At 41.4% G+C, this 20,371-nt stretch overlaps 1 protein-coding gene across 5 annotated transcripts in view; it reads right to left on the bottom strand.

Moving 5' to 3' along the window:
* The window catches only part of grin1a (glutamate receptor, ionotropic, N-methyl D-aspartate 1a), a 447,138-nt gene that overhangs the window by 91,788 nt on the left and 334,979 nt on the right, over positions 1-20,371 (bottom strand). For all 5 annotated transcript variants that reach the window (XM_068011966.1, XM_068011961.1, XM_068011962.1 and 2 more), the window contains 3 exons: positions 13,160-13,304; positions 10,483-10,566; positions 9,201-9,336 (listed from right to left, as the gene is read on the bottom strand). In XM_068011966.1, coding sequence (XP_067868067.1) covers positions 9,201-9,336; positions 10,483-10,566; positions 13,160-13,304 — 365 coding nt within the window. The remainder of the gene's footprint in view (positions 1-9,200; positions 9,337-10,482; positions 10,567-13,159; positions 13,305-20,371) is intronic.

Below are 20,371 nucleotides of genomic sequence, written 5' to 3'. Positions count from 1 at the left end.
TATATTGATGTGGTGTGAGGGGTTATATTGAGATGGTGTGATGGGTTATATTGAGATGGTGTGATGGGTTATATTGATGTGGTGTGAGGGGTTATATTGAGATGGTGTGATGGGTTATATTGAGATGGTGAGATGGGTTATATTGAGATGTTGTGATGGGTTATATTGAGATGGTGAGATGGGGTATATTGAGATGGTGTGATGGGTTATATTGAGATGGTGTGAGGGGTTATATTGAGATGGTGTGATGGGTTATATTGAGGTGGTGTGATGGGTTATATTGAGATGGTGTGATGGGTTATATTGAGATGTTGTGATGGGTTATATTGAGATTGTGTGCTGGGTTATATTGAGATGGTGTGATGCGTTATATTGAGATGGTGAGATGGGTTATATTGAGATGTTGTGATGGGTTATATTGAGGTGGTGTGATGGGTTATATTGAGGTGGTGTGCTGGGTTATATTGAGATGGTGTGATGGGTTATATTGATGTGGTGTGAGGGGTTATATTGAGATGGTGTGATGGGTTATATTGAGATGGTGTGATGGGTTATATTGATGTGGTGTGAGGGGTTATATTGAGATGGTGTGATGGGTTATATTGAGATGGTGAGATGGGTTATATTGAGATGTTGTGATGGGTTATATTGAGATGGTGAGATGGGGTATATTGAGATGGTGTGATGGGTTATATTGAGATGGTGTGAGGGGTTATATTGAGATGGTGTGATGGGTTACATCGAGATGGTGTGATGGGTTATATCGAGATGGTGTGATGGGTTATATTGAGATGGTGTGATGGGTTATATTGAGATGGTGTGATGGGTTATATTGAGATGGTGTGATGGCTTATATTGAGGTCGTGTGATGGGTTATATTGAGGTGGTGTGATGGGTTATATCGAGATGGTGTGATGGGTTATATTGAGATGGTGTGATGGGTTATATTGAGATGGTGTGATGGGTTATATTGAGGTGGTGTGATGGGTTATATTGAGGTGGTGTGCTGGGTTATATTGAGATGGTGTGATGGGTTATATTGAGGTGCTGTGATGGGTTATATTGAGATGGTGTGATGGGTTATATTGAGATGTTGTGATGGGTTATATTGAGATGGTGTGATGGGTTATATTGAGATGTTGTGTTGGGTTGTATTGAGGTGGTGTGATGGGCTATATTGAGGTGGTGTGATGGGTTATATTGAGGTGGTGTGATGGGTTATATTGAGATGGTGTGATGGGTTATATTGAGGTGCTGTGATGGGTTATATTGAGGTGGTGTGATGGGTTATATTGAGATGTTGTGTTGGGTTGTATTGAGGTGGTGTGATGGGTTGTATTGAGATGGTGTGATGGGTTATATTGAGGTGCTGTGATGGGTTATATTGAGGTGGTGTGATGGGTTATATTGAGATGTTGTGTTGGGTTGTATTGAGGTGGTGTGATGGGTTATATTGAGGTGGTGTGATGGGTTATATTGAGATGGTGTGATGGGTTATATTGAGGTGGTGTGATGGGTTATATTGAGATGGTGTGATGGGTTATATTGAGGTGGTGTGATGGGTTATATTGAGATGTTGTGTTGGGTTGTATTGAGGTGGTGTGATGGGCTATATTGAGGTGGTGTGATGGGTTATATTGAGATGGTGTGATGGGTTATATTGAGGTGGTGTGATGGGTTATATTGAGATGGTGTGATGGGTTATATTGAGATGGTGTGATGGGTTATATTGATGTGGTGTGAGGGGTTATATTGAGATGGTGTGATCGGTTATATTGAGATGGTGAGATGGGGTATATTGAGATGGTGTGATGGGTTATATTGATGTGGTGTGAGGGCTTATATTGAGGTGGTGTGATGGGTTATATTGAGATGTTGTGATGGGTTATATTGAGGTGGTGTGATGGGTTATATTGAGGTGGTGTGATGGGTTATATTCAGGTGGTGTGATGGGTTATATTGAGATGGTGAGATGGGTTATCTTGAGATGGTGTGATGGGTTATATTGAGATGGTGAGATGGGTTCTCTTGAGATGGTGTGATGGGTTATATTGAGATGGTGAGATGGGTTATCTTGAGATGGTGTGAGGGGTTATATTGAGATGGTGTGATGGGTTATATTGAGATGGTGTGATGGGTTATATTGAGGTGGTGTGATGGGTTATATTGAGGTGGTGTGATGGGTTATATTGAGGTGGTGTGATGGGTTATATTGAGATGGTGAGATGGGTTATATTGATGTGGTGTGATGGGTTATATTGATGTGGTGTGAGGGGTTAAATTGAGATGGTGTGATGGGTTATATTGAGATGATGTGATGGGTTATATTGAGGTGGTGTGAGGGGTTATATTGAGGTGGTGTGATGGGTTATATTGAGGTGGTGTGAGGGGTTATATTGATGTGGTGTGAGGGGTTAAATTGAGATGGTGTGATGGGTTAAATTGAGTTGGTGTGATGGGTTATATTGAGGTGGTGTGATGGGTTATATTGAGATGGTGTGATGGGTTAAATTGAGATGGTGTGATGGGTTATATTGAGATGGTGTGATGGGTTATATTGAGATGGTGTGATGGGTTAAATTGAGATGGTGTGATGGGTTATATTGAGGTGGTGTGATGGGTTATATTGAGGTGGTGTGATGGGTTATATTGAGATGTTGTGTTGGGTTGTATTGAGGTGGTGTGATGGGCTATATTGAGGTGGTGTGATGGGTTATATTGAGATGGTGTGCTGGGTTATATTGAGATGGTGTGATGGGTTATATTGATGTGGTGTGATGGGTTATATTGAGATGGTGTGCTGGGTTATATTGAGATGGTGTGATGGGTTATATTGAGATGGTGAGATGGGTTATATTGAGATGTTGTGATGGGTTATATTGAGGTGGTGTGATGGGTTATATTGAGATGGTGTGCTGGGTTATATTGAGATGGTGTGATGGGTTATATTGATGTGGTGTGAGGGGTTATATTGAGATGGTGTGATGGGTTATATTGAGATGGTGTGATGGGTTATATTGATGTGGTGTGAGGGGTTATATTGAGATGGTGTGATGGGTTATATTGAGATGGTGAGATGGGTTATATTGAGATGTTGTGATGGGTTATATTGAGATGGTGAGATGGGGTATATTGAGATGGTGTGATGGGTTATATTGAGATGGTGTGAGGGGTTATATTGAGATGGTGTGATGGGTTATATTGAGATGTTGTGATGGGTTATATTGAGATGGTGTGATGGGTTATATTGAGATGTTGTGTTGGGTTGTATTGAGGTGGTGTGATGGGCTATATTGAGGTGGTGTGATGGGTTATATTGAGATGTTGTGATGGGTTATATTGAGATGGTGTGATGGGTTATATTGAGATGTTGTGATGGGTTATATTGAGATGGTGTGATGGGTTATATTGAGATGTTGTGTTGGGTTGTATTGAGGTGGTGTGATGGGCTATATTGAGGTGGTGTGATGGGTTATATTGAGGTGGTGTGATGGGTTATATTGAGATGGTGTGATGGGTTATATTGAGGTGCTGTGATGGGTTATATTGAGGTGGTGTGATGGGTTATATTGAGATGTTGTGTTGGGTTGTATTGAGGTGGTGTGATGGGTTGTATTGAGATGGTGTGATGGGTTATATTGAGGTGCTGTGATGGGTTATATTGAGGTGGTGTGATGGGTTATATTGAGATGTTGTGTTGGGTTGTATTGAGGTGGTGTGATGGGTTATATTGAGGTGGTGTGATGGGTTATATTGAGATGGTGTGATGGGTTATATTGAGGTGGTGTGATGGGTTATATTGAGATGGTGTGATGGGTTATATTGAGGTGGTGTGATGGGTTATATTGAGATGTTGTGTTGGGTTGTATTGAGGTGGTGTGATGGGCTATATTGAGGTGGTGTGATGGGTTATATTGAGATGGTGTGATGGGTTATATTGAGGTGGTGTGATGGGTTATATTGAGATGGTGTGATGGGTTATATTGAGATGGTGTGATGGGTTATATTGATGTGGTGTGAGGGGTTATATTGAGATGGTGTGATCGGTTATATTGAGATGGTGAGATGGGGTATATTGAGATGGTGTGATGGGTTATATTGATGTGGTGTGAGGGCTTATATTGAGGTGGTGTGATGGGTTATATTGAGATGTTGTGATGGGTTATATTGAGGTGGTGTGATGGGTTATATTGAGGTGGTGTGATGGGTTATATTCAGGTGGTGTGATGGGTTATATTGAGATGGTGAGATGGGTTATCTTGAGATGGTGTGATGGGTTATATTGAGATGGTGAGATGGGTTCTCTTGAGATGGTGTGATGGGTTATATTGAGATGGTGAGATGGGTTATCTTGAGATGGTGTGAGGGGTTATATTGAGATGGTGTGATGGGTTATATTGAGATGGTGTGATGGGTTATATTGAGGTGGTGTGATGGGTTATATTGAGGTGGTGTGATGGGTTATATTGAGGTGGTGTGATGGGTTATATTGAGATGGTGAGATGGGTTATATTGATGTGGTGTGATGGGTTATATTGATGTGGTGTGAGGGGTTAAATTGAGATGGTGTGATGGGTTATATTGAGATGATGTGATGGGTTATATTGAGGTGGTGTGAGGGGTTATATTGAGGTGGTGTGATGGGTTATATTGAGGTGGTGTGAGGGGTTATATTGATGTGGTGTGAGGGGTTAAATTGAGATGGTGTGATGGGTTAAATTGAGTTGGTGTGATGGGTTATATTGAGGTGGTGTGATGGGTTATATTGAGATGGTGTGATGGGTTAAATTGAGATGGTGTGATGGGTTATATTGAGATGGTGTGATGGGTTATATTGAGATGGTGTGATGGGTTAAATTGAGATGGTGTGATGGGTTATATTGAGGTGGTGTGATGGGTTATATTGAGGTGGTGTGATGGGTTATATTGAGATGTTGTGTTGGGTTGTATTGAGGTGGTGTGATGGGCTATATTGAGGTGGTGTGATGGGTTATATTGAGATGGTGTGCTGGGTTATATTGAGATGGTGTGATGGGTTATATTGATGTGGTGTGATGGGTTATATTGAGATGGTGTGCTGGGTTATATTGAGATGGTGTGATGGGTTATATTGAGATGGTGAGATGGGTTATATTGAGATGTTGTGATGGGTTATATTGAGGTGGTGTGATGGGTTATATTGAGATGGTGTGCTGGGTTATATTGAGATGGTGTGATGGGTTATATTGATGTGGTGTGAGGGGTTATATTGAGATGGTGTGATGGGTTATATTGAGATGGTGTGATGGGTTATATTGATGTGGTGTGAGGGGTTATATTGAGATGGTGTGATGGGTTATATTGAGATGGTGAGATGGGTTATATTGAGATGTTGTGATGGGTTATATTGAGATGGTGAGATGGGGTATATTGAGATGGTGTGATGGGTTATATTGAGATGGTGTGAGGGGTTATATTGAGATGGTGTGATGGGTTATATTGAGATGTTGTGATGGGTTATATTGAGATGGTGTGATGGGTTATATTGAGATGTTGTGTTGGGTTGTATTGAGGTGGTGTGATGGGCTATATTGAGGTGGTGTGATGGGTTATATTGAGGTGGTGTGATGGGTTATATTGAGATGGTGTGATGGGTTATATTGAGGTGCTGTGATGGGTTATATTGAGGTGGTGTGATGGGTTATATTGAGATGTTGTGTTGGGTTGTATTGAGGTGGTGTGATGGGTTGTATTGAGATGGTGTGATGGGTTATATTGAGGTGCTGTGATGGGTTATATTGAGGTGGTGTGATGGGTTATATTGAGATGTTGTGTTGGGTTGTATTGAGGTGGTGTGATGGGTTATATTGAGGTGGTGTGATGGGTTATATTGAGATGGTGTGATGGGTTATATTGAGGTGGTGTGATGGGTTATATTGAGATGGTGTGATGGGTTATATTGAGGTGGTGTGATGGGTTATATTGAGATGTTGTGTTGGGTTGTATTGAGGTGGTGTGATGGGCTATATTGAGGTGGTGTGATGGGTTATATTGAGATGGTGTGATGGGTTATATTGAGGTGGTGTGATGGGTTATATTGAGATGGTGTGATGGGTTATATTGAGATGGTGTGATGGGTTATATTGATGTGGTGTGAGGGGTTATATTGAGATGGTGTGATCGGTTATATTGAGATGGTGAGATGGGGTATATTGAGATGGTGTGATGGGTTATATTGATGTGGTGTGAGGGGTTATATTGAGGTGGTGTGATGGGTTATATTGAGATGTTGTGATGGGTTATATTGAGGTGGTGTGATGGGTTATATTGAGGTGGTGTGATGGGTTATATTCAGGTGGTGTGATGGGTTATATTGAGATGGTGAGATGGGTTATCTTGAGATGGTGTGATGGGTTATATTGAGATGGTGAGATGGGTTCTCTTGAGATGGTGTGATGGGTTATATTGAGATGGTGAGATGGGTTATCTTGAGATGGTGTGAGGGGTTATATTGAGATGGTGTGATGGGTTATATTGAGATGGTGTGATGGGTTATATTGAGGTGGTGTGATGGGTTATATTGAGGTGGTGTGATGGGTTATATTGAGGTGGTGTGATGGGTTATATTGAGATGGTGAGATGGGTTATCTTGAGATGGTGTGATGGGTTATATTGATGTGGTGTGAGGGGTTAAATTGAGATGGTGTGATGGGTTATATTGAGATGATGTGATGGGTTATATTGAGGTGGTGTGAGGGGTTATATTGAGGTGGTGTGATGGGTTATATTGAGGTGGTGTGAGGGGTTATATTGATGTGGTGTGAGGGGTTAAATTGAGATGGTGTGATGGGTTAAATTGAGTTGGTGTGATGGGTTATATTGAGGTGGTGTGATGGGTTATATTGAGATGGTGTGATGGGTTAAATTGAGATGGTGTGATGGGTTATATTGAGATGGTGTGATGGGTTATATTGAGATGGTGTGATGGGTTAAATTGAGATGGTGTGATGGGTTATATTGAGGTGGTGTGATGGGTTATATTGAGGTGGTGTGATGGGTTATATTGAGATGTTGTGTTGGGTTGTATTGAGGTGGTGTGATGGGCTATATTGAGGTGGTGTGATGGGTTATATTGAGATGGTGTGCTGGGTTATATTGAGATGGTGTGATGGGTTATATTGATGTGGTGTGATGGGTTATATTGAGATGGTGTGCTGGGTTATATTGAGATGGTGTGATGGGTTATATTGAGATGGTGAGATGGGTTATATTGAGATGTTGTGATGGGTTATATTGAGGTGGTGTGATGGGTTATATTGAGATGGTGTGCTGGGTTATATTGAGATGGTGTGATGGGTTATATTGATGTGGTGTGAGGGGTTATATTGAGATGGTGTGATGGGTTATATTGAGATGGTGTGATGGGTTATATTGATGTGGTGTGAGGGGTTATATTGAGATGGTGTGATGGGTTATATTGAGATGGTGAGATGGGTTATATTGAGATGTTGTGATGGGTTATATTGAGATGGTGAGATGGGGTATATTGAGATGGTGTGATGGGTTATATTGAGATGGTGTGAGGGGTTATATTGAGATGGTGTGATGGGTTATATTGAGGTGGTGTGATGGGTTATATTGAGATGGTGTGATGGGTTATATTGAGATGTTGTGATGGGTTATATTGAGATTGTGATGGGTTATATTGAGATGGTGAGATGGGTTATATTGAGATGGTGTGATGGGTTATATTGAGATGTTGTGATGGGTTATATTGAGATTGTGATGGGTTATATTGAGATGGTGAGATGGGTTATATTGAGATGGTGTGATGGGTTATATTGAGATGTTGTGATGGGTTATATTGAGATGGTGATGGGTTATATTGAGATGGTGAGATGGGTTATATTGAGATGGTGAGATGGGTTATATTGAGATGTTGTGATGGGTTATATTGAGATGGTGAGATGGGTTATATTGAGGTGCTGTGATGGGTTATATTGAGATGTTGTGATGGGTTATATTTAGATTGTGATGGGTTATATTGAGATGGTGAGATGGGTTATATTGAGATGTTGTGATGGGTTATATTGAGATGGTGAGATGGGTTATATTGAGGTGCTGTGATGGGTTATATTGAGGTGCTGTGATGGGTTATATTGAGATGGTGTGATGGGTTATATTGAGGTGGTGTGATGGGTTATATTGATGTGGTGTGAGGGGTTATATTGAGATGGTGTGATGGGTTATATTGATGTGGTGTGATGGGTTATATTGAGATGGTGTGATGGGTTATATTGAGATGGTGTGATGGGTTATATTGAGATGTTGTGATGGGTTATATTGAGATGGTGTGATGGGTTATATTGAGATGGTGTGATGGGTTATATTGAGATGTTGTGATGGGTTATATTGAGGTGATGTGATGGGTTATATTGAGGTGATGTGATGGGTTATATTGAGGTGATGTGATGGGTTATATTGAGATGTTGTGATGGGTTATATTGAGATGGTGTGATGGGTTATATTGAGATGGTGTGATGGGTTATATTGAGATGGTGTGATGGGTTATATTGAGATGGTGTGATGGGTTATATTGAGGTGGTGTGATGGGTTATATTGATGTGGTGTGAGGGGTTATATTGAGATGGTGTGATGGGTTATATTGATGTGGTGTGATGGGTTATATTGAGATGGTGTGATGGGTTATATTGAGATGTTGTGATGGGTTATATTGAGATGGTGTGATGGGTTATATTGAGGTGGTGTGATGGGTTATATTGAGATGGTGTGATGGGTTATATTGAGATGGTGTGATGGGTTATATTGAGATGGTGTGATGGGTTATATTGAGATGTTGTGATGGGTTATATTGAGGTGATGTGATGGGTTATATTGAGGTGATGTGATGGGTTATATTGAGGTGGTGTGATGGGTTATATTGAGATGATGTGATGGGTTATATTGAGGTGATGTGATGGGTTATATTGAGATGGTGTGATGGGTTATATTGAGGTGGTGTGATGGGTTATATTGATGTGGTGTGAGGGGTTATATTGAGATGGTGTGATGGGTTATATTGAGATGATGTGATGGGTTATATTGAGGTGATGTGATGGGTTATATTGAGGTGGTGTGCTGGGTTATAATATAATGAATGTCATGGATAAACATAATGGATATGTGTCTTGTGAACAGCAAAGTGAAGTTTTATTGCTTACCTGGCACTGTAGCATTAGGCCCTGTACAGATCACCTTTTTTATGGGGTCCCCACTAATTGTAAGCTGTTCCTCACACGTTCCATCTGGCAATGTTGGCTTCACATACACAAAAGGCTCCTGGTAAATACTGACAATCTGTGGGTGAAGTCAAAAGAACCTATCAGCTTTCTGAATAATTGTTGGAATAAATGTTTTGTTACAGTGTCTCCTTATGAATATATTATAAGCAGCTTACACAGAAAGTAAGAAAAGCCTTCCAAATGTATACGTAATGTATTATTGTGTACAATACAGTCGAAGAGGATCTTAAAAGTCAGGAGCATCACACTGAGATTAGGTGTGTGATAGTCTTGTGTAATTTCAGGCTCTGCATACTGGAGTTAAATAAGCTAGCATTTTAACAGTTGTAAAAGGCTTTTTAAGATGAAATTTTAAACTTCTTATCTTGCTTTTGTTGCACGTCTCAGTACTGCGCACTGATCTCCGCGACAGATCTGAGAGTTTAGAATGAACCATCTAGCAGCAGTAGAAATCTACAGGATGCATTCTCCATGTTTATTTCCAGGGTCTTGCATTAAACCATATAAACATGCACAGATAGTTTGTTGTTGTGGAGCTTTATGCGAGATTATTTCCTTGTGTCAAGCCTCAATGACACTGAAGAGTGAGACTCAGAGTAAAGCAGGGAACTCTTGGCTTTCTGCTCAGGCTTAGTTGAATATACCATGTGTAGGCAATAAATGGATTAATATACTCTCTACCAGCCTGCAGTTTAGATTATAAACCACTAGACTAATTTATTGAACATGAAGAGGTAACTGAACAGTGCTCAGTACAAACAGCGTATTAGTTATTGCAACCTTTCTTAATCAAAAACAAAGTCACTTTTCCTGTGCTAACCCTCAACATTAAACTGGACATTTTGTTCCTTTATTCTATCTGTGGTGATTGCTGCAAAATTACTGACCCTTCCCTTATCCTCATGCTGAGGGCCTGGTCATTCCCTCCCTTCCTCCTTCATTGACATTGACAGGAAACACTAAACAATGAGCTTCCATGGTCAGCACACTTACTGCATGAGCAGCTAACAGGGTATCTTTCTGTATTGTGAAACAAGGGGAATTGCATTAGTTGCTCGACTAAGAACTCAGCCATTGAAGGTGGCTGATTTTAGGCATCATTTGTGACCGAATTCAGGATTCCTGCAGAGAATCCAGTGTTTGAGCTTCACAGCTGCTGAATTGTGCCCTGCTAACGGAGTAATTTTGCCCAGGTTTGTACCTTCAATTTCGTTGACATCTGAAACCCTTTGGGTGTTTTTAATTCTCCACCTGGCCAGATTATTTTCTTGTCATTCAGCAGAACCTGTGGAATTGATCAAACACAGAGTCAGAAAAGCATTCTTGACATGGAACACAAGTACACGCAGAGCCAGGGAGAGCCATTAAACACATAGCTTCCAGTAAAGTACCATCTGCTCTGTTCTCGGCTCAACAAGTTTTAGTTACATCTACAAGGAATCAATAACCAACAGGGAAACTTGTGAGAATACAGGACTGTGACATTTCCCTAAATCCCAAAAATGGATTATAATCTGGGACTTCAGTCTCATATCACAGTTTACAACATTCAACATGATTAGCTGAATTTCAGATCGCATTTCTGTGATCTCAGTAGCCATAGAGTGATCTAATCGTCAATATATGTGTCCAGCTAACATTCAATCCTACCTTAAAGGAGTTTATCAATATGGCATCAATTGCTTCTGACAGGAGAATATTCTACAGATCTGGAACCCTGCTTTCTAATCTCTGTCTATATCCAGGATAATAAAATGTCATTGAGTGTATGTTTTCTGTCCGTATTAGAATGAACAAAATTACAAAGTGTGCCACACAGTCCCTCCCGTTCTCCAATATATACACTATTTTAGTCAGTGTTATGCAATTCATTATGATTGGCATGTTACAGAGTTGGAGAAGCAATCTTTTTCTTGTCAAAACTGCCAACATTGACCTTTAACTTGTAGATAACCACCTACTTAATGCTCTGGAAATCACCTTTCAATTGCTTTATTTATTTATTTGCTGCGTGGTATTTTACAGTCTTGGGGTCTGAGGTGAGGATGTTGATTGGCTAACATATGATATGCTTCATTTAAACCCTATATGATTTGGCAAATGCCTAAATATTTGGCTTGCCTTTTGTTCATAGAAATGCCTGTGAAACAGTGTTAAAGTAACCCGTGTCATGTGGAGATAAATAAATTCAATGCTTGCGACTGGATAACTTGTTATCACATAAACAACCCCATGTTTCATAGATACAGAAAAACTTCACATCACTTTGGTGTAATTAGACTCACATTTGTAGATCGGTGAGCTTAAAAAGGCTGAGTTATTTTAGGTTCTTATCATGCAATTCTAGAACAAAATTAATTATTTCCAGCTGATCACAGCTGCATTTTCAATGCTGTGTCACCAATGCAGCGCAGTGAGGGTACTTAATAAAGAAGAAAAAGAAAAAATCATCTATTTATATAACACCTTTCAAGACCTCAATGCACTTTACTGCCAATAAGGTACTTTTGAAGTGTTGTCACTGTTGTAATGAAGGAAACACAGCAACCAATTTGTACATAGCAAGCTCCCACAAACAGCTATGCGATAATGATCAGATAATCTGTTTTTGTGACGTTCGTTGAGGGATAATTAATGGCCAGAATTCCCCTGCCCATCTTCAAATAGTGCTGGGAGATCGTTTATGTCTATATGAAAGGGCAGTGGAGCCTCAGTTTAATGTTTGATCTGAAAGTTGGCATTCCGACAGTGCAGCACTCCAACAATACAGCAGTGATGTGTTGGCCTAGATTTTGTGCTCAAGTCTCTGGAGTGAGGCTTGAACCCACAACCCTCTGATTTAGAGGAGAGAGTGTTACGAAAATGTGATAGGAAAGAGCCAACCAGTGTCATCAGTACTAGTGTGAGCCAGTGAAGTAGGCTGGGTATCTGCTACTTCACCATGGAATTTAGAGAGATAGGTTGTTTGAAGTAATTAAAACGTGGCTCAAGTACTTTACTACAATACAACAGAAACATCAACAACTTACATTTATATGGCACCTTTAATCTAGTAAAATATCCCAAGGCACTTCACAGGAGTTCACAAAATTTGACATTGATAAGGAGATATTAGGACAGGTGGCCAAAAGCTTGGTCAAAGAGGTAGGTTTTAAGTAGTGTTTTAAAGGAGGAGAGAGAGGTAGAGAGGTGGAGAGGCTTAGGGAGGGAATTTCAGTGCTTTGGGCCTAGGCAACTGAAGACACGGTTGCCAGTCGTGGACTGATTAAAATTAGGAATGTGCGGGAGGCCAGAATTGGAAGAGTGCAGAGATCTCAGACATTTATGGGGCTGGAAGAGGTTAAAAAGATAGGGAGGGGTGATCCATAGAGGGATTTGAAAACAAAGATGAGAATTTTTAAATTGCGGGAGCCAATGTGGGTCAGTGAGCACAGAGGCAATGAGTGGACAGGACTTGGTGCGAGTTAGGATGCGGGCAGCAGAGTTTTGGATGAGCTCAAGTTAATGACAGTGGAAGATGGGTGACGGGTCAGGAGAGCATCGGAATAGTCTAGTCTAGAGATACAAGGACATGAATGAGGGTTTCGAAAGTAGATGAGCTGAGGCAGGGGTGGAGATAGATGATGTTACAGTGGTAGAAAATAGATGGTCTTGGTGATTTATATTTATATTACAGCAATGTGCATTTATATAGCATCTTTCACATCCCACGCCATTTCACAGAGGCAAAATTTAATAGTGTGCTGGTCTGCACACTGCCTCTGCAAATATTACACTTTGGATTGCTTTATAGTAAACATCAGGGTCAGTGTTAGGGTTGTGTCAGGGTCAAAGTTAGAGTTAATCCCAGTTCAATGCCCTCTGATTTTTATACATACATCCGAACCGTTGTACACTCCAATTTGCACGAGCTTCCCTTTTTGCACGTTGACAATACTGTAGTTAGAAAACTTTCGATCCCCTTCATCGTTAAATTCCACTTGTCCTGTGAACCCTTCGCGATATTTAGTGGACAGCAGAACTCTGCAGGCAACGGACACACAAAACCTTAGCAACGATACTGTGGAGATACCTAGAATTAATGAGGTCTCGGAATTCCTGACCTCCAGAATATGGGAGTGTCTAAATGTTAAAGCATGGGTGCTGATCTATGGGCTGGTTGCTGCAGCTGAAGCCTAAACTTCATGAGGTCAATACCTGCTCCTAATCTCAGCTGGGACTGTGGTTGGAGTGCTACAACCACTCTTGGCATTTCTGGCTAAGAAGAGGGGACAACATTAAGCTAAGATCCTAATCATTATCCAGTGCCTCTGCTGGAATGTGTATCGACCTGAGTATTGGGTGAAACTAGACTGAGTTCGGCGATGATGACCTCCAAATGAAAAATGACCACTGAAAGAAAGAAAAATGTCCATTCTAAACTCTTAGTACTTGTACCAGATAAAGGCATAATTACCAGTGATTGCTCCAGAGGTTCTCCTGATGTCTCATTGTAACTTTGGTGGAACATTGGCGAAAACCCGGAGAAGCAGCCTAAATGGCCGTAACAATGGCTTTTTTCTGGGGGTTATAGCGGAAGATCGGGAGAACTTGTGTGGAAATTCTACCCCAGTAAATTCAATCTCAACTAGTTGAGCAGAGAATGATACCAAGAGAAGGCCAGGTACAAAAAAGGCTGCAGCATGTTAACGAGAGTCACTTGGACCAACTGGTAAGTCTGCAGAATGACTGGACACAGAGCAGCACTAGCAAACTGGGAGAAGTCTGTACATCTTCACAATCTCTTGGTGTGAGATCACAATGTAACATGACCAACATAGGGAGCAATAATATACACTTTTCATTAATTGCAGGAACATCAGAATAACATAATGAATTTATTTTGTCTGCTAAACTAGGTGTTACAGGATCATTAAATATCTACCATCAGATTTCAATGGAAGATATAAGAAGCCAATAACGGTGACAAAGTGAACACTGGGAGCCTGTCTCCTAATAAGAGAGGCAGTATCAAAACAACAGACATGAAAGGAAATCCTAAAATCTCAAATAAAACAGAAAACACTGTGTGTCCAACAACATCTGGAGAAGGGAAAGATGAAAAGAACAAATAAACTTTTGTTTATATGTACCTTATCGCATCTTCAGGAAATCACACAGCATCGAATCATAGAATATTACACCACAGAAGGAGGCTATGCAGCACACTGGGTCCATGCCAGCTTTATCGAAGAGCAATCCAGTTAGTCCCACTCCCTGTTCATTCCCCAATCCCTGCAATCTTTTTCTCCTTCAGTATTTATCCAATTCCCTTTTGAAGGCTTCTATTGAATCTGTATCCACCGCCCTATCAGGCAGTGCATCCCAAGCCCTAACCACTCATTGCATAAACAAGATATTCCTCCAATCACCTCTGGTTCTTTTGCCAATCACCTTAAATCTGTGTCCCCTGGTTATTGACCCTTCAGCAATTGGAAGAGGTTTCTCTTTGTTTACTGTACCTAAATCCTTCATGACTTTCAACACTTCTAACATATCTCATCTTAGCTTTCTCTGCTCTAAAGGATGATTTCAGCTTCTTTAGTCTATCTAATTGTAAACCCGCATTGCCAGAACCATTCTAGTAAATCTTTTCTGCACCCTCTCCAAAGCCTTCACATCCTTCCTAAAGTGCTGTGCCCAGAATTGGACACAACAATCCAGCTGGGTCATTGTTTTATAAAGGTTTAGAACAACTTCCTGGTTGTTGTACTCTATGCCTCTATTGATAAAGCCCAGAATTCCAGAACTTTATTAACTGCTTTGTGAACCTGTCCTGCCACCTTCAAAGATTTGTGTACAGACACCCCTAGATCTGTCCCTTCTTGCACCCCTTGTAGAATTGTGCAATTTAGCATGGATACTCTCTTCTCATTGTTCCTACAAAAATGTACCACCATGCACTTATCTGCCATGAATTTCATCTGCCATGTTACCGCCCAATCCACCAGACTGCCTATGTCCTCTTGAAGTCTATTACTAGAACAAAGAACAAAGAAAATTACAGCACAGGAACAGGCCCTTCGGCCCTCCAAGCCTACGCCGATCCAGATCCTCTATCTAAACATGTCGCCTATTTTCTAAGGGTCTGTATCTCTTTGCTTCCTGCCCATTCATGTATCTGTCTAGATACATCTTAAAAGACGCTATCGTGCCCGCGACGACCACCTCCGCTGGCAACGCGTTCCAGGCACCCACCACCCTCTGCGTAAAGAACTTTCCACGCATATCCCCCCTAAACTTTTCCCCTCTCACTTTGAACTCGTGACCCCTAGTAATTGAATCCCCCACTCTGGGAAAAAGCTTCTTGCTATCCAACCTGTCTATACCTCTCATGATTTTGTACACCTCAATCAGGTCCCCCCTCAACCTCCGTCTTTCTAATGAAAATAATCCTAATCTACTCAACCTCTCTTCATAGCTAGCGCCCTCCATACCAGGCAACATCCTGGTGAACCTCCTCTGCACCCTCTCCAAAGCATCTACATCCTTTTGGTAATGTGGCGACCAGAACTGCATGCAGTATTCCAAATGTGGCCGAACCAAAGTCTTATACAACTGTAACATGACCTGCCAACCCTTGTACTCAATACCCCGTCCGATGAAGGAAAGCATGCCGTATGCCTTCTTGACTACTCTATTGACCTGCGTTGCCACCTTCAGGGAACAATGGACCTGAACACCCAAATCTCTCTGTACATCAATTTTCCCCAGGACTTTTCCATTTACTGTATAGTTCACTCTTGAATTGGATCTTCCAAAATGCATCACCTCGCATTTGCCCTGATTGAACTCCATCTGCCATTTCTCTGCCCAACTCTCCAATCTATCTATATTCTACTGTATTCTCTGACAGTCCCCTTCACTATCTGCTACTCCACCAATCTTAGTGTCGTCTGCAAACTTGCTAATCAGACCACCTATACTTTCCTCCAAATCATTTATGTATATCACAAACAACAGTGGTCCCAGCACGGATCCCTGTGGAACACCACTGGTCACACGTCTCCATTTTGAGAAACTCCCTTCCACTGCTACTCTCTGTCTCCTGTTGCCCAGCCAGTTCTTTATCCATCTAGCTAGTACACCCTGGACCCCATGCGACTTCACTTTCTCCATCAGCCTACCATGGGGAACCTTATCAAACGCCTTACTGAAGTCCATGTATATGACATCTACAGCCCTTCCCTCATCAATCAACTTTGTCACTTCCTCAAAGAATTCTATTAAGTTGGTAAGACATGACCTTCCCTGCACAAAACCATGTTGCCTATCACTGATAAGCCCATTTTCTTCCAAATGGGAATAGATCCTATCCCTCAGTATCTTCTCCAGCAGCTTCCCTACCACTGACGTCAGGCTCACCGGTCTATAATTACCTGGATTTTCCCTGCTACCCTTCTTAAACAAGGGGACAACATTAGCAATTCTCCAGTCCTCCGGGACCTCACCCGTGTTTAAGGATGTTGCAAAGATATCTGTTAAGGCCCCAGCTATTTCCTCTCTCGCTTCCCTCAGTAACCTGGGATAGATCCCATCCAGACCTGGGGACTTGTCCACCTTAATGCCCTTTAGAATACCCAACACTTCCTCCCTCCTTATGCCGACTTGACCTAGAGTAATCAAACATCTATCCCTAACCTCAACATCCGTCATGACCCTCTCCTCGGTGAATACCGATGCAAAGTACTCGTTTAGAATCTCACCCATTTTCTCTGACTCCACGCATAACTTTCCTCCTTTGTCCTTGAGTGGGCCAATCCTTTCTCTAGTTACCCTCATGCTCCTTATATATGAATAAAAGGCTTTGGGATTTTCCTTAACCCTGTTTGCTAAAGATATTTCATGACCCCTTTTAGCCCTCTTAATTCCTCGTTTCAGATTGGTCCTACATTCCCGATATTCTTTCAAAGCTTCGTCTTTCTTCAGCCTCCTAGACCTTATGTATGCTTCCTTTTTCCTCTTAGCTAGTCTCACAATTTCACCTGTCATCCATGGTTCCCTAATCTTGCCATTTCTATCCCTCATTTTCACAGGAACATGTCTCTCCTGCACGCTAATCAACCTCTCTTTAAAAGCCTCCCACATATCAAATGTGGATTTACCTTCAAACAGCTGCTCCCAATCTACATTCCCCAGCTCCTACCGAATTTTGGTATAGTTGGCCTTCCCCCAATTTAGCACTCTTCCTTTAGGACCACTCTCGTCTTTGTCCATGAGTATTCTAAAACTTACGGAATTGTGATCACTATTCCCAAAGTAGTCCCCTACTGAAACTTCAACCACCTGGCCGGGCTCATTCCCCAACACCAGGTCCAGTATGGCCCCTTCCCGAGTTGGACTATTTACATACTGCTCTAGAAAACCCTCCTGGATGCTCCTTACAAATTCTGCTCCATCTAGACCTCTAGCACTAAGTGAATCCCAGTCAATGTTGGGAAAATTAAAATCTCCTATCACCACCACCCTGTTGCTCCTACATCTTTCCATAATCTGTTTACATATTTGTACCTCTATCTCACGCTCGCTGTAGTACAGCCCCAACATTGTTACCGCACCCTTCCTATTTCTGAGTTCTGCCCATATTGCCTCACTGCTCGAGTCCTCCATAGTGCCTTCCTTCAGCACAGCTGTGATATCCTCTTTGACCAGTAATGCAACTCCTCCACCCCTTTTACCTCCCTCTCTATCCCGCCTGAAGCATCGATATCCTGGGATATTTAGTTGTCAATCATGTCCTTCCCTCAACCAAGTCTCAGTAATAGCAATAACATCATACTCCCATGTACTAATCCAAGCCCTAAGTTCATCTGCCTTACCTACTACACTTCTTGCATTAAAACAAATGCACTTCACACCACCAGTCCCTTTGCGTTCATCATCTGCTCCCTGCCTACTCTTTCCCTTAGTCACGCTGACGTCATCATCTAGTTCCTTACAGGCTTTAGTTACTACCTCCTTACTGTTCAATGACCTCCTCATTTGGTTCCCATCCCCCTGCCACATTACTACCTTCCTCATTGTTTACTACACTTCCAAGTTTTGTGTCATCTCAAATTCAAAGTCCAAGTCATTAATGTAGATCATGAAAATCTGTATTCCTGGTACTGAACTCCGGGGAAAACCACAATTCACCTCCCTTCAGTCCAAAAAAACAGCCAGTCACCACAACTCTCTGTTTCCTGTCATTCAGCCAATTTTGTATACATGCCTCTACTGTTTGTTTTACCCCATGGGCTTCAATTTTGCGAACAAGCCTAACATGTGATGCTTTATCAAACACCTTTTGAAAATCCACATACACATAAACTGCACTGCTCTCATCTAACGTCTCCATAACTTCATCAAAAAATTCAATCAAATCAGTCAGATACAATTTGCCCTTAACAAATCTGTGCTGGCTTGCCTTGATTAGTCCATGATTTTCCAAGTGGCTGTTAATTTTCCCTTGGATTATTCTTTCTAAAAGCTTCCCCACCACCAATGCTAATCTAACCTGCCTGTAACTGTCAGGTTTATCCTCTTTTCTGAACAAAGATGTAATATTTGCAATCCACCAGTCCTCTGACACCACCTCTGTATAGAAGGCCTTTCAGGAGTGAAATTAGAAAATCACTTCTACACCAAAGGCTGGTAGAAGTTTGGAACACTCTTCTGCAAATGACAATTGACGGTAAATCAATTGTTAATTTTAAATCTGAGATTGATAGACTTTTGTTAACCAAGGGTATTAAGGGATAAGGGGCAAAGACAGGTTTATGGAGTTAGATCACAGATCAGCCATGATTTCATTGAGTGGTGGAATAGACTCTAGGGGTTAAATGCCTCCTCCTGTTCCCATATTTCTGAGGAGCATTGGAAGATTGTGGCCAGCACCTCTATAATTTCAACCCTTACATCCCTCAACAACCTAGGATACATTTTGCCAGGGCTGGGTGACTAATACACTTTAAGTACTGCCAGTATTTCTAGTACATCCTCTTTATTTTTTATCTCATCCAGAATCCTGGTAACCTCCTCCTTTACTGTAACTTTGGCAAAGTCCTCTTCCTTGGTAAATACCAATACAAAGTTTAGTACCTCAGCCACACCTTCTGGCTCCACCAACAGCTCTCCATTTGGGTCCTGAATTGGGCCCCATTGCTTCCCTGACAACCCTTTTACTGTTAATATGCCTATAGAAGATGTTTAGATTCCTTTTTATGTTAGCCACTAGTCTATTCTCATCTGTCCCTTTTCACTTCTCCGCTGTAAAAGATCTCATATTGTAGCTCTGCTATTGTAAATCTTTGGAATAAACATATGGCACTAACTCTGAACTGCTACTGTAAACTGACTCTCTCCACACTGCACATACTACACCAAGCATGTACGGTGGCCTCAAATGAACAATACACTACACACTGCACTTTTTATATTCAGCCTGATTGTTCCTTGTTTTAGCAAGCTGACGTCTGTCAAAACTATACAATTAAACAATTAGTTTCGAAGTGCAGACCCTGATGTTTTGTCGGCAAACATAAAATGACTTCATTCCCAGTGCATCAAGGGTTTTGTTCAATCTACTTTTACCTGATGAAAACAAATGTTCTTCTGTGTATCTTGTCTCAAGACTCAACATTATACATTATCCTCTTCAGTCTTCTCTCTGCCCTCTCTAATCATTCTTCTTGTTGCTCCATGAAACTTGAGCTCATCCTTTTTGGTCCTGTCTGCACCCTCTCCAAATATACTGGTCATTGTTCTCTGATCTTGCTAATAATCCCATTTTCTCTACAATCATGTGAACATACGGACAATGACGAACAGGAATTGACCCTCATGCCCATCCAGCCTGCCCTAAGCAGTGATTTGCTTGTACTTTCAATTTAGTATACTGTATCCACTGCTCACGATGCTCTACACTGGGGAGACCAAACGTAGATTGGGTGACCGCTTTGCGGAACACCTCCACTTAGTCTGCAAGGGTGCCACTTATGTTGTTTTATTCTGGACCTCAGAGGAGGTATAGAATATAAAAGCAGGGAGGTTATGCTGGAGCTATATAAAAC

The sequence above is a fragment of the Heterodontus francisci genome, chromosome 32 (assembly GCF_036365525.1).
Source record: "Heterodontus francisci isolate sHetFra1 chromosome 32, sHetFra1.hap1, whole genome shotgun sequence".
In the NCBI taxonomy this organism is placed as follows: Eukaryota; Metazoa; Chordata; class Chondrichthyes; order Heterodontiformes; family Heterodontidae; genus Heterodontus; species Heterodontus francisci.
The sequence above is the reverse complement of the archived record's forward strand: the minus strand, read 5'-3'. Positions and strand labels throughout refer to the sequence as shown.